Below are 14,461 nucleotides of genomic sequence, written 5' to 3' on the forward strand. Positions count from 1 at the left end.
ACTGCCTCAATCTGCTTTATGAGATTCTCTTTCTTTGCTTCATTTGAAAGTTGTTGTGTGTTTCACATGCCTAGCTCCTCTAACTAGCTGTCAGGGGATCTCAGGGGGACATGTTCTCTAAATACACAGTTGGAGCAGATTAAATATCAGGGTTTGTTCTAGAAAAACATAACATTAGGGCGCTACGGCCAAAACTACGTCCCGCCCACTTTCCGGTGAAACTGCATTCGAGAGAAGCGGAAAATAAGTGTCTTAAAGCTGCGGGGTCATATATTGCGCCTCAAACAACAAATAAATCCAGAGTTACGGTTTCTTTACTTCCTCTACAGAAAAAAGGACAGTAAAAGATACTCAGGGAGACCGACCGGACATCCATCCCATATTTATTCTCCGTAAAAACAAAGCTGTCTCTGCCGTCTGCCGCTCTATTTTACACTATTTTTGGAGTAATTATACAGTTTTTGACGAACAGACAAACTGTTTTCTGGCATCACTTTAACATTTTACGGGGAAAATCTGCATTTTGGTTTGAGGGCGCAGTGCCCCTGTTACCTGGTGCAGACAAAACTCTGAATTATTTTTATTTACTTTGAATTTCTGCCCTGCCTGTGCTGAAAGTAAATTCTAAAGTTATGATCGCCACCTTGTTTTAGCATATGAGATTTTTTGCAATAACTATTTACAGTCAAATGTTCCCCAAAGCAACTCAAATATGAAATCTTGCAAGTGTAGCAATACCTTTGTTTTATTGTGTAGCTATAGCATTCCCCCCCCCCCCCCCCCCCCCGTTCTCAGCTACCACCTCAAGTATATTTCAGATATGTGGGAAACACTGTAGAGGGCAATAAAACAGCCCTGAGGTCTAACCATGAACCATGGACCACCTTTGAAACATTTCTGGAAAAACACAAACCGTCATTCCTTCCTGAGATATAATGATAAAAGCACTTTTTAAACAATCCAGCAACATGCCCTTTTCCCTTTAGGTCCAGATGCTGATGCTGGCATCCTGCCCCGCACCCTGGATGTTATCTTCAGCAGCATCGCTGAGCAGGTGTTCAACGGGACGAGCATCAAACCTCAGCGATGCAGAGAGTTCACCAGTCTCACCGCGGAGCAGCAGGCCGAGGAAGCCGCCTTCAAGAGACACTTCTTCAGACAATTTAAAGAGGTAGCACATCTTTTATCCTCCAGTCTTTAATCTGCACATCATTCAGACACTGTTAGAGAATCTGAGAGACACTCATAGAGCTCTTACAGGTAGTTGTCGAACAAAATTAGTTTTTAAATGGCTCGTATTGGCTGAATATTCTTTTGAAATAATATTGAGTCCTTTGTGAAGAATAAATGATCAGTTAGCCGAGGAGTAATTATTTGCTTCCCATTCCTGTAGAAAATAAGTTGATTTGTTTGAAAGCCTCCCAGGTGAGAAGATTTCACAAGAACAAGACATTTGAGTTTGTCTTTCAAAGGCCTTCACTTTTGAGTTATTACATGATATACATCTCATGCAAGTCGTCTTGTGCACATTTCTCAAAGTAGACCTTACTCCCACCAACATAAAATCAAAAAAAGTCCCGTAGGAGCTTTTTTTTTTAATTGCTTTTGAAGTGTTTTTGTATGTCTTAAAGGGGACCTATCATGCAAAATGCACTTTTGTACGTCTTGTATACATGAATATGTGTCCCCGGTGTTCCAGGGAACTCACCAAGTGTCAGAAAACACAACGCTCTCTATTTTCCTCCATACCCAAATCTCTAAAAAAGGGGCTGCAACGGATCTGATAAAAACTGATCCAGATTTGAACACTGTCCTGACATCAGTAAAGTGGCGCTACGGCTATTGGGCCAACTCTCCACCTATCAGGGGAATGTGGGGTTGGGCCACGGCCGGCCATTGCCGCTCGAAAGCGCTGGAGACGCTGTAGTACATATGCCAGGCCTGTAAGTGGCGCTGTAGTCTGCCACAAAAGCAGCGAAGAAGACTTCCCATGCATGGTTGCCATGGTTACCCTTCTGTTTATTCTCCGCTGTGGCTTTCTTTCTCCCTCCCCGAGGCAAGCGTTTGCTCCCGCTGCTTTAATTCAATGCAATCCCTCCCCGTCGAGGCAAGCACTGTAATTCTCTCCGGTTAGTCCACCAGCAGATGACAAACACCCACCTCTCCGCCTCTTCCAAGGAACGAGGGGACCGTGCGGCAGAGTTTCAGTTTCAGTTTCTTTCGCCGGTCAAGATGTCCGTTAAAGTTTAAATCTTCCAGACAAAATTAGAAAAGTGCCGGTCAAAGGTCTTCTTTGTTATTTATTGAGCTTTAAAACAAATGAATAACGACTCTATATAATAAAACACGGAGGACGGAGATCTCTTTTTCTCCCCCTCTTCTGACAGCCCAGCAGCTGATCAGAGCACGTCTCCCCTCTCCTGCAGGGGGGCGTGGTCAGCTGCAGCTCACAGAATCAGCCCCCTGCAAAAACAGGGCTGGAAAGAGCAAATAGAGCAAAATGAGGCATGGCTAAAATGCAGGATCTGTTTGGTATTTTGAAAAAAAACTATATTTATATACTTTATATAGGTATGGCCCTACAATATATTGTTCAAATATAGCATGATAGGTCCACTTTAAGTTATTACTCTTCTGAGAGCACTTTGCTATAAAGTGTGTTTAGTGACTTCAGGAACAAACAAAGGCCTGGTTGCGTGTGAGTCTCGCCATTATCCATGTGACCCAACTCAAAAACATGAATTACAGGATAATAAGTAAAATAATAATATTACCAATGACCAATGCCAAATAGGGCTGCACGATTTGGGGAAATAATCTAATTTCGATTCGATTTGCGATATTTGTTTTTAAGCGACCCAACGGAAGTTTATTGTAAAATGCGGCCATAACTCCGGCTAGGAAGGTCGTATCAACGTGCTCCCGTCTCTAGCACCCCCGCAGCCCGAGCTACGAGTGGAAGAACTAAACTTACATGAAACTTCCGTTGGGTTGCTTTAAAGTCAAGCTTCAGTTTCAGACTCACCCTGTAATAGATGTAGAACATGTGATGGAGCATTACTAACCTGACTCAGATGCTTTGTTTCACCAGACCATCTAGGAAAGCTCCATTGGAAGGTGATTGGATCAATCTGTCTATCACCTACTATCATGGGCCACTTCTGATTGGTTAATAATGACTGGTACATGTGGAGTGTTAAGGAATAATTCTTCTAGATATCTAACCTTTTGCTCTGTGACGTTTTATGATCTACTCTGACGTCTGTTATCTCCTTTAAGGAAAGGCCTTGGTGTCATATGTGTTGTTACCAGTGTGTGACCGGTCAACTTGTCTGGCACGAAGGGTACTTGTTGTGAGAACACTGAGGCACTTCTTTATCGGTGTTTGTGGACTCTAAGATGTGAAATCTTTGAGGCCATGAGTGTCGGATGCAGGTGGTTCAGTGTTCCCAGCTGTTTAGTCTACTCCTTCAGAGATGTTGATTACTCTCTGTGAACCTGATAAAAGGTCTAGCATAGAGAGAGGTTCTTGAGAATTGACGTGGCAACTCTCCCGTGAAGTCAGACCCTCTGACTCTTTGATTTGTGATGTGAATCCTCCGGCTGATACTCTGAATAAACCCATCAGTGTTTGACATCAAAAGCTCCAACTCTCACCGTGTCTCCTTCCTGAGTCGGTGACTCCATGCATTGCTACACAGAAGTTTCCCCCACATGGAGCACAGCACTTCTGATTGGTTAACAATGACTGGTACATGTGGAGCACAGCACTTCTGATTGGTTAACAATGACTGGTACATGTGGAGCACAGCACTTCTGATTGGTTAACAATGACTGGTACATGTGGAGCAGAGCACTTCTGATTGGTTAACAATGACTGGTACATGTGGAGCACAGCACTTCTGATTGGTTAACAATGACTGGTACATGTGGAGCAGAGCACTTCTGATTGGTTAACAATGACTGGTACATGTGGAGCAGAGCACTTCTGATTGGTTAACAATGACTGGTACATGTGGAGCAGAGCACTTCTAATTGGTTAACAATGACTGGTACATGTGGAGCACAGCACTTCTGATTGGTTAACAATGACTGGTACATGTGGAGCACAGCACTTCTGATTGGTTAACAATGACTGGTACATGTGGAGCACAGCACTTCTGATTGGTGTGGGTGACTGACACACAAGAAGGACAAAACATTTTTTTTTTAAATTGCAGGCTTTGCGATTTGATAAATGCATCATTTCAAATTTGGATTTAAAATCGATTAATCGTTCAGCCCTAATGCCAAAATATAAATAATGAAAAACCTTGTTTAATGTAGAACAAAAATCAACAATTTCTGACGTTTTCTGATAAAACGCTGCTTTACTGTGATTTTAATTTGTCTTCCAGAATGAGAGGAGCAATGCCAGCCTGCAGAGCTCCACCAATAAGTCTCTCTTTGAAGGCAAGATTTCTAAATCTAATGTTTTTTCATCTCATTGCTTTTTGTTACAAAACGACTTCTGTAACTGCAGCTCCCGTAGAGCGTGTTTCTTGATGATGATTTTTTTTGACGTTTCTCTCCGTTTCAGGCACCTCCATGATGGATACTTCAGAGGAGAGGATCAATCTGGAAGTGGACGCACACACAAAGTTCTCTGTTTGGGTTTCTTTTTGTGAAATCTACAATGAGAACATTTACGACCTCCTGGAGGCGGCACCCAGCGGAGCCGTGAAGAGGATCAATCTGCGCCTGTCACAGGACGTCAAGGGCAACTCCTTCGTCAAAGGTTAGACACTTGAAAGAGTCCTCTCCTGCTGATGTTCAGGGTGTATATCAGTATGTAGTGTCTCTACTTTAAAGAGTCCTCTCCTGCTGATGTTCAGGTGTATATCAGTATGTAGTGTCTCTACTTTAAAGAGTCCTCTCCTGCTGATGTTCAGGTGTATATCAGTATGTAGTGTCTCTACTTTAAAGAGTCCTCTCCTGCTGATGTTCAGGTGTATATCAGTATGTAGTGTCTCTACTTTAAAGAGTCCTCTCCTGCTGATGTTCAGGTGTATATCAGTATGTAGTGTCTCTACTTTAAAGAGTCCTCTCCTGCTGATGTTCAGGTGTATATCAGTATGTAGTGTCTCTACTTTAAAGAGTCCTCTCCTGCTGATGTTCAGGTGTATATCAGTATGTAGTGTCTCTACTTTAAAGAGTCCTCTCCTGCTGATGTTCAGGTGTATATCAGTATGCAGTGTCTCTACTTTAAAGAGTCCTCTCCTGCTGATGTTCAGGTGTATATCAGTATGTAGTGTCTCTACTTTAAAGAGTCCTCATGTATTTGTTTTCAGATCTGCGCTGGGTTCAGGTGAATACAGCAGAAGAAGCTTACAAAGTGATGAAGCTCGGCAAAAAGAACCAGAGTTTCTCCGCGACCCAACTCAACTTCCGCTCCAGCAGGAGGTGAGGAACACACATCATTTCCCACAAAGTAACTTAACATCAGCTTTAACTGCAACACAAAGAAAGGGTTTTATCAAATAGGCAAATTCTGAGAGAAAAAAAGTCAAAATGTTGAGAAAACTAATTCTGAGTTCGGATAAAAACTCTTAATTCTGACAAAACAAATCTGACAAAAGGTCAAATATTCAGAGAGAAAAATACTTAATTATCTGTGAATCTGTTTATGCGACGCCTTTATGTTCCTGTAAACACACAGTTAGTAACCCCTCAGTTTCCTTTCTCTATACATCCTCCCTCAGCACTTGCTCAATTTTGGTTTTTGTCTTACTAAATGCTACGTTGCCTAAAAGTTTGAGCAGAGTAAGTCTTCGCTGAGTCTTAAGTTTCCATGTTTTTGTTCTTATTTCTTCAGGTGGTTTCTCCCAATTGCATATTATACAATTTAAATGCGTTTAATTTGTTTTCTTTCTGTCTGCAGTCACAGTATTTTCTCCATTCGGATACTGAGGATTGAAGACATTGGGACTATGCGGGTCCGCGCAGTCAGCGAGTGAGTTGCACTTTAAAATGTTGATTTTAGACGTGTTAAAGTATGCTTCTGACTGGCATCGTTGTGCAAAATGATCTCTAATTTCTCTCGTCTTCTGTCATCAGGTTGTGTCTGTGTGACCTGGCTGGATCGGAGCGGTGTGCAAAGACTCAGAACAAAGGAGAGCGCCTGAAAGAAGCTGGGAACATTAACACGTCTCTGCTCATACTTGGGAAATGCCTCAAAGCACTGCGACACAATCAGCAGGCCAAGTGAGACGTTAACCTATCTGGGAATGGCCGAATGGTTTTAAATCGTGATTAAAAAAAAATGTGATTTAAAAACAGTCAAAATGTTGCGGAAAAAAAATTCTGAGAAAAAAAGATAAAATTTAGAGAAAAAAAATCAGTGAAAAAAGTAAAAATTCAGAGAGAAACATTTCTGTGAAAAAGTTACATTTCTAAGAAAAAAAGTCAAAATCCAAAGGAATAAAATCTGATAATAACAATTTTAAATTAGGAGAAAAACAAATGTTGAGGAAAAAAGTCAAAATTCAAGGAAAAAAAGTCAAAATGTCACATTTCTGAGAAAGTCACATTTCTAAAAAAGAAAGTCAAACATTCGGATAAAAAGTCAAAGTCCCAAGAGAAAAAAATCTAAACATTTTGAGAAAAGTTATCAAAATGTTGAGAACAAGATTTCTGAGAAAAAAAGTCAAAATGTTGAGAAAACAAAATCTGAGTAAAAAAAAGTCTAAATTCTTAGAAATAAGTCAAAATCTCAAGGGAATAAAATCTGACGAAAAAATTCAAAATTAGGAAAAATACACTCAACATTCATCTTCAACGCTTCCTGCTTCACGTAACTTCTACAAGAGATAATTTAGCAAAACGATTTTTCACAACAAATTCTGAGAAACAAGTCAAAGAAAGTTGAGAAAAAAAAATCTGAAGAATAAAATAATTCTACTACTAAAAAAATAAAAAAATAAAACAAAAATCTGAGGAAAAAGTCAAAATCACAAGGAGAAAACATTTGAGAAAAAAGTCCAAATGTTATGAAAAAGAAATCTGAGAAGAAAAGTCAAAATTCTGAGAAATTAAAAAATCTGAGGAAAAGAAAGTCAAAATCCCAAACTAAAAAAATCTGAGAAATATAAAAATTATTAAAAATAAATTCTCAACATTCATCTTCAACGCTTCCTGCTTTACGTAACTTCTACAGGAGATAATTTAGCACAACAATGTGCAACAAATGAATGCATGCTAACGGATCTCGTCCTCCTTCAGGCTGCTGCAGCAAGTTCCCTTCAGAGAGAGCAAACTGACCCACTACCTGCAGAGCTTCTTGTGTGGGAGAGGGAAAGCCTGCATGATCGTCAACATCAACCAATGCGCCTCCATGTACGACGAGACCCTCAACGTCCTCAAGTTCTCTGCTGTGGCCCAGAAGGTACAAATAGATCTTCATTTACTCTCTTTCTGAACTCTGCCTTTTTAAATTCAGCTGCAGACTTTGCCAAATGCAGTCTTTTTGTGTAAATGCCATTCTTGTTAATGCTCTCACTGTAATATATCATGACGCTGCACTAAATGCTGGTCAAAGGTCGCATTCACACCTAATAGTCCGCTTCTCTGGTGACAGTTTGTTCACTTGTTTCATTTTTCAGAAGGTTCGGTTTGTGTTCACACGGGCAAAACTCAAACGGACTATAAACCTTAAAAACTAGACAAAGTTATATATAACCTAGAATAAATAATGTCTTCTCTTTTTGAGATTAAAGTATCTATATGTAATATCCTTGTTCAATAAACGCATACTACACAATGAAATTATTATTTACTTGCTGTCTCCAGGTGGTCGTCCTGTCCTCCCGTCCGCCTTCCATCGTTCCATCATCATCATCCAAGAAGTCGGCCTTCGAGATGTCCATCCTCATCAACAACGCTGACAGGAAGAATCGGCCCGGCAACCGGAGGAGCTCCCTGATTGGCTGGGAAAGCAGCCTAGAGGATGTCCAGGTAAAGTGGGATGAGGGGTCTCACAACAAGGCTCTAACCTTCCTTATTTATTAGAAAAAATGCAAATAAAAAATAGTGCAAGAAGTCTATATACACGTAAATATGAACAAGAACAGAATGTGAAATGAAATTATTTACATTAAGACAAAATTTAATACGGTTTATTGCGGTGATAACTATTTATATAAATAAGTAGATTTAATGATGTCCTTCTTGTGTCCAGGAGGATGAGGATGACGAGGATGAGGAAGATCAGAGCCTGATGGAGAGCACGATGGATCAGACGGGCGACGAAGAGGAAGTCACGCAGCAGGTCAGTTTCCTACCGGTTAGGGTTGCAGGATCTTTGGTGAACCACATCATCATCATCATCATCATCATCATCATCATCATCATAATACATGTGATTTTCCTGGGGCTCAAAGCGCATCATAGACCCATTACAGTAATGCATACACAATATCTTGTTTTTATTTTGTATTACTGCACATATTTTATTCCAATTCTATTTCCATGTAGATACTGCTATATTTTACTGTATTTTTTGTATTTTTAACGTTATTATCGTTTTCTATATGTGTCTTTTTAATTTTACTTTTATGTATGCAACACCAAAACAAATTCCTCAATAATATAATGTATTATATTACATTATTGCCTCTGCATTGGATTATTATCCGATAGGGAATAACTTCATAATTAACTACGTCTGAAAGCAGAAGTCTAGGGCAAATAATTGCAAGTATCTTCATGTAAAAAAAAAAGAGATGCATTGTGGGACATTTCATTTTCATTTAATCGTTTATTTAGCATTGAGTACCGGTACCGGGGCCCTCCCGCAACATCTTGCAGGAAACGGTGTCTGAGCCGGGCATCTTAATATTTAATAAACTATGAATGTTTTATATCCATGTAACGGGAAGAAACTCATCTAACTGATCATTTTTATTTATTTAAAAAAAAACACAATGCTAACGCTGAGCCTCTGAATTAGCAACGAGCGAAAAATGCTAATAGATTACTGCACCGAAACTCACTCATAAAACCTTATTATTTATCCTTTCTGCACATCCAACCCATCGATCTGATCGTGAGATGACACAGAATCGAAGGGTACATACATTATCACTATTATAAGAACTCGTGACTTTATAAACAAAAACAGACATCAAAACATGTGGCGCTAGGTAGCTAAAAACGCTAACATGGTTTACCTGTGTCGTTGTCTGGTCAAAACTGGTCTTCAATGGCATTAAAACGATAAAAACGCTGCTGAAGTTAATCCATAGGTTAATCCAATGTGTCTGTGTCCCTTTGAAATGATTTCTGATAATCCATAAGCAATAAAACTGCTTTTCCGTTTTCAGATGTCAGAGCGAGAGATAGGTTCGCTCTGATGCAAAACTGCATGCGCGAAGCCCCCACCTTTTTTTTTACCATGTGTGTATGTGGGGAAATTCCCCTTCAATTCTATTGGCTCTAACGGTCAGAAAGAGATGTCAACCATCAAAATCAACCAATGGGTTCCAGAGAAATGGTAAAACCCCCATTTCCACCCAAATCACCTCAGAGGTGGAGTTCTTTTGGCTAAACCTCTCTACAAAGGTCAAATGTCACTTGTTTTGCATCAATCTTGATACAGGGTTCTTATTATATGTTGTACTTTGGATTCCTAAAGCTTTTAGTCTACCTTACCATCATCCAAGGGTAGTTTTCACTATAAGTAAAAAATAATTGGCGGTGGTATTGGGATATATATTTTTTAAATCCTCTGGAGCAGAGAGAGGAGCTGTGGATTATTGTTATTGATTAGTGCATCAGTGTTTCTTAGGGTCAAAAACACTAAACTCACAACTTAAAATGAAAGCGTTGAGTTTATTTAATAAAAGAGCACATGTTCAATGTGAAAAGTGACAGTAGATATAGATTAGTTGCAATTTGGTGCTATATATATTTATATTAGGGCTGTCAGTCGATTAAAATATTTAATCGCGATTAATCGCAAATTAATCGCACATTTTTTATCTGTTCTAAATGTACCTTAGAGGGATATCTTTCAAGTTTTTAATACTCTTATCAACATATGAGTGGACAAATATGCTTTATATGTTTGTTTATTATCATTTGAACAATGACAAATATTCTCATGAATATTAAACACACGTGTACACGCACGTGTGCACGTACACGCACGTACGTGCACGTGTACACGTACGCGTGCGTGTACGCGTGTACACACACGTGTACACGCACGTGTGCACGTACACGCACGTACGTGCACGTGTGCACGTACACGCACGTACGTGCACGTGTACACGTACGCGTGCGTGTACGCGTGTACACACACGTGTACACGCACGTGTGCACGTACACGCACACGTACGTGTACATATATATAGCGGGGCTCCGTTGGCGGGGCAATGGTAGGGGAAACACTGCAAAGACTTAAAATTGTCAAAACTTAAGAAATGGTGTTTATCTAGGATGGTACAGTGGTGGTATGAATGTGGCTTTCCGTCAAACACCTTGATAGCTCTCTTGTACAGCTGTTCTATTGGTTTCAGGTTTGTGGCACAAGCAAACGACCAGTTTGTCAAACAGTATTCAATATGGGATAGAATCATACAGTGGAGGTATGACTTAGCAGCATTGACAGTTAAGGAGGGTCTAATTTGTTTAAAATGTTGCAAGTTGAATTTAATAGTATTGGATACTTTCTTGATATGTTTCTTAAAAGTCAAGTTCGAGTCCAGTATGACTCCAAGATACTTGAACTGGGAGACTAGTTCTATTTCTGCTCCGTTTAAAAATACGTTGGATCCTTCGATTTTGACTGCTCATTTAGTATATTGGCAGCGTGCATTAAAGCGGCATTCAACCGTATAACAAACGTATTAAATTCTTTCAGAGCTCTTGCCGGCCATGAAATGAAGTCTTGAGTTTGACACCCCTGCTCTAAAGACAGACTGTGTCCTTTTTACACACTTTAAACCCCCCTGAGACTAATGTGGATTTTCTGATATTAAACTTTATAAATTAATGTTCACGAGCCTTGAGTTTGACACCCCTGCTTTACCTGAACACTATCCTTGTGTCTCGTGCCTCGGGTGGAGCAGCTGCAGGTCCAGCTGAAGAAGGAAAGAGCGGAGAACCTTCTGATGGAGACTCGGGTCAGAGATGAAATCGGCAAAGAATTCTCCGAGCTCTTCTCCGAGATGCAGAACGATTACAAGTGAGACTTTTTTAATTAATCGGCTGGGATCGTGTGTGTGTGTGTGTGTGGTTGGTAATAAATTAATACGTGTGTGTCAGTGATCGCCTGTCGAGGGACAAAGAGATCCTGGAGGAGAGAGCAGAAACTAGGATGAAGATCTTCAAGAATCTCATCGACAAGATGGCCGACGCTGGACCCGGGCAAGACGCAAAAGCAATGGTAACACAAACACCTGAACATCAGCAGGAGAGCACTCTTTAAAGTAGAGACACTACATACTGATATACACCTGAACATCAGCAGGAGAGGACTCTTTAAAGTAGAGACACTACATACTGATATACACCTGAACATCAACAGGAGAGGACTCTTTAAAGTAGAGACACTACATACTGATATACACCTGAACATCAACAGGAGAGGACTCTTTAAAGTAGAGACACTACATACTGATATACACCTGAACATCAGCATGAGAGGACTCTTTAAAGTAGAGACACTACATACTGATATACACCTGAACATCAGCAGGAGAGAACTCTTTAAAGTAGAGACACTACATACTGATATACACCTGAACATCAGCAGGAGAGGACTCTTTAAAGTAGAGACACTACATACTGATATACACCTGAACATCAGCAGGAGATGACTCTTTAAAGTAGAGACACTACATACTGATATACACCTGAACATCAACAGGAGAGGACTCTTTAAAGTAGAGACACTACATACTGATATACACCTGAACATCAGCAGGAGAGGACTCTTTAAAGTAGAGACACTACATACTGATATACACCTGAACATCAGCAGGAGAGGACTCTTTAAAGTAGAGACACTACATACTGATATACACCTGAACATCAGCAGGAGAGGACTCTTTAAAGTAGAGACACTACATACTGATATACACCTGAACATCAGCTGGAGAGGACTCTTTAAAGTAGAGACACTACATACTGATATACACCTGAACATCAGCAGGAGAGGACTCTTTAAAGTAGAGACACTACATACTGATATACACCTGAACATCAGCAGGAGAGGACTCTTTAAAGTAGAGACACTACATACTGATATACACCTGAACATCAGCAGGAGAGGACTCTTTAAAGTAGAGACACTACATACTGATATACACCTGAACATCAGCAGGAGAGGACTCTTTAAAGTAGAGACACTACATACTGATATACACCTGAACATCAGCAGGAGAGGACTCTTTAAAGTAGAGACACTACATACTGATATACACCTGAACATCAACAGGAGAGGACTCTTTAAAGTAGAGACACTACATACTGATATACACCTGAACATCAGCAGGAGAGGACTCTTTAAAGTAGAGACACTACATACTGATATACACCTGAACATCAGCAGGAGAGGACTCTTTAAAGTAGAGACACTACATACTGATATACACCTGAACATCAGCAGGAGAGGACTCTTTAAAGTAGAGACACTACATACTGATATACACCTGAACATCAGCAGGAGAGGACTCTTTAAAGTAGAGACACTACATACTGATATACACCTGAACATCAGCAGGAGAGGACTCTTTAAAGTAGAGACACTACATACTGATATACACCTGAACATCAGCAGGAGAGGACTCTTTAAAGTAGAGACACTACATACTGATATTCACCTAAGAATGAGCAGAATAGAGCTCATCCAATGCTGTTAAAACATTAATATACTAATGAATGACTTCTCCTCTCACCAAGGATGTGTTGGCTGCCTTTGAGGAGGAGAGGAGAGGAAGAGAGGAAGCCATCACTGCTCTGGAGATCCAAACTACAGGAAGAGAGGAGGCTCTGGCATCTTTACAGAAGGAGAGAGGAGACAACGAGAAACTCCTAGAATCTGAGAGGAGAGCGAAGGATAAGGCCGCTGCAGAGCTCTCAGAAGAGAGTAAACAAAGGATGGAGGTCGTTGCTTCTCTGTGTAGAGAAAGAAGAGTTAGACAGGAGGCTGAGATTCGCCTGGAGGAGGAGAGGAAGGAGGTGAGACGTCTGATGGAGGAAAGAGAAACACTCCAACAGGAAGTCAGAGAGAAGACGTCTAGACTGGAAACCAGCGAGCAGCAGGTGGGCCACACAGTGTGATCTTTGTGAAGTTTTAATCTGTAAATCAACCTGTTGCAGCTCAATTTCCCACTAAATGAAGTCGCAAAAAGGCTATGACTAGGCCCATTACTTCGTCTGTACTTAAGTTAAAGTTTAGGATGTTTAAATGAAGTAAAACAAATAATTGCGAAAGGCAGACAGCAGCAGGTGGGCCTAGGGTTGCTTAGGGTTGCATAGGGTTACTGGCGGCTACGGTATACCGTACCGAAATCAGATCCGGTTTTCGATTAAATTATTATTATTTTCTTATATAAAGTTAGGTGTAATATCCATAAACTCACGCCCAAACCGCCAGCCAATCAGATTGCGCGTCTTGCAACGGCTTCGGTGATTGGCTTGATTGCCAAGCATTGCCCTTCGCCTTCCTCCCGAACGTCTGAGCCTTTCGGTTAGCTTTTGTTTTTTCATTAGCTCGATGTCGGGACGAAAATCTAAAGTGTGGCTGCATATGACTGCCAGTCTGAATGGTGGGGTCTTTAACCACTGCCAGTCTGAATGGTGGGGTCTGTAACCACTGCCAGTCTGAATGGTGGGGTCTGTAACCACTGCCAGTCTGAATGGTGGGGTCTGTAACCACTGCCAGTCTGAATGGTGGGGTCTTTAACCACTGCCAGTCTGAATGGTGGGGTCTGTAACCACTGCCAGTCTGAATGGTGGGGTCTGTAACCACTGCCAGTCTGAATGGTGGGGTCTGTAACCACTGCCAGTCTGAATGGTGGGGTCTTTAACCACTGCCAGTCTGAATGGTGGGGTCTGTAACCACTGCCAGTCTGAATGGTGGGGTCTGTAACCACTGCCAGTCTGAATGGTGGGGTCTTTAACCACTGCCAGTCTGAATGGTGGGGTCTGTAACCACTGCCAGTCTGAATGGTGGGGTCTGTAACCACTGCCAGTCTGAATGGTGGGGTCTGTAACCACTGCCAGTCTGAATGGTGGGGTCTGTAACCACTGCCAGTCTGAATGGTGGGGTCTGTAACCACTGCCAGTCTGAATGGTGGGGTCTTTAACCACTGCCAGTCTGAATGGTGGGGTCTGTAACCACTGCCAGTCTGAATGGTGGGGTCTGTAACCACTGCCAGTCTGAATGGTGGGGTCTTTAACCACTGCCAGTCTGAAT

General features: G+C 41.1%; 1 protein-coding gene across 1 annotated transcript in view; it reads left to right on the forward strand.

The window, feature by feature from the left end:
* LOC117491185 (kinesin-like protein KIF20B) overlaps positions 1–14,461 on the forward strand; it is an 87,703-nt gene that overhangs the window by 13,040 nt on the left and 60,202 nt on the right. Inside the window, exons 6-17 of the mRNA XM_034141048.1 lie at positions 987–1,171; positions 4,398–4,452; positions 4,580–4,777; positions 5,331–5,442; positions 5,921–5,992; positions 6,097–6,243; positions 7,261–7,423; positions 7,828–7,992; positions 8,216–8,305; positions 11,109–11,224; positions 11,305–11,425; positions 12,943–13,305. Of these exons, the coding sequence (XP_033996939.1) occupies positions 987–1,171; positions 4,398–4,452; positions 4,580–4,777; positions 5,331–5,442; positions 5,921–5,992; positions 6,097–6,243; positions 7,261–7,423; positions 7,828–7,992; positions 8,216–8,305; positions 11,109–11,224; positions 11,305–11,425; positions 12,943–13,305 (1,787 nt within the window). The remainder of the gene's footprint in view (positions 1–986; positions 1,172–4,397; positions 4,453–4,579; positions 4,778–5,330; positions 5,443–5,920; positions 5,993–6,096; positions 6,244–7,260; positions 7,424–7,827; positions 7,993–8,215; positions 8,306–11,108; positions 11,225–11,304; positions 11,426–12,942; positions 13,306–14,461) is intronic.

This window comes from Trematomus bernacchii, unplaced genomic scaffold (genome assembly GCF_902827165.1).
Source record: "Trematomus bernacchii unplaced genomic scaffold, fTreBer1.1, whole genome shotgun sequence".
NCBI classification, from domain to species: Eukaryota; Metazoa; Chordata; class Actinopteri; order Perciformes; family Nototheniidae; genus Trematomus; species Trematomus bernacchii.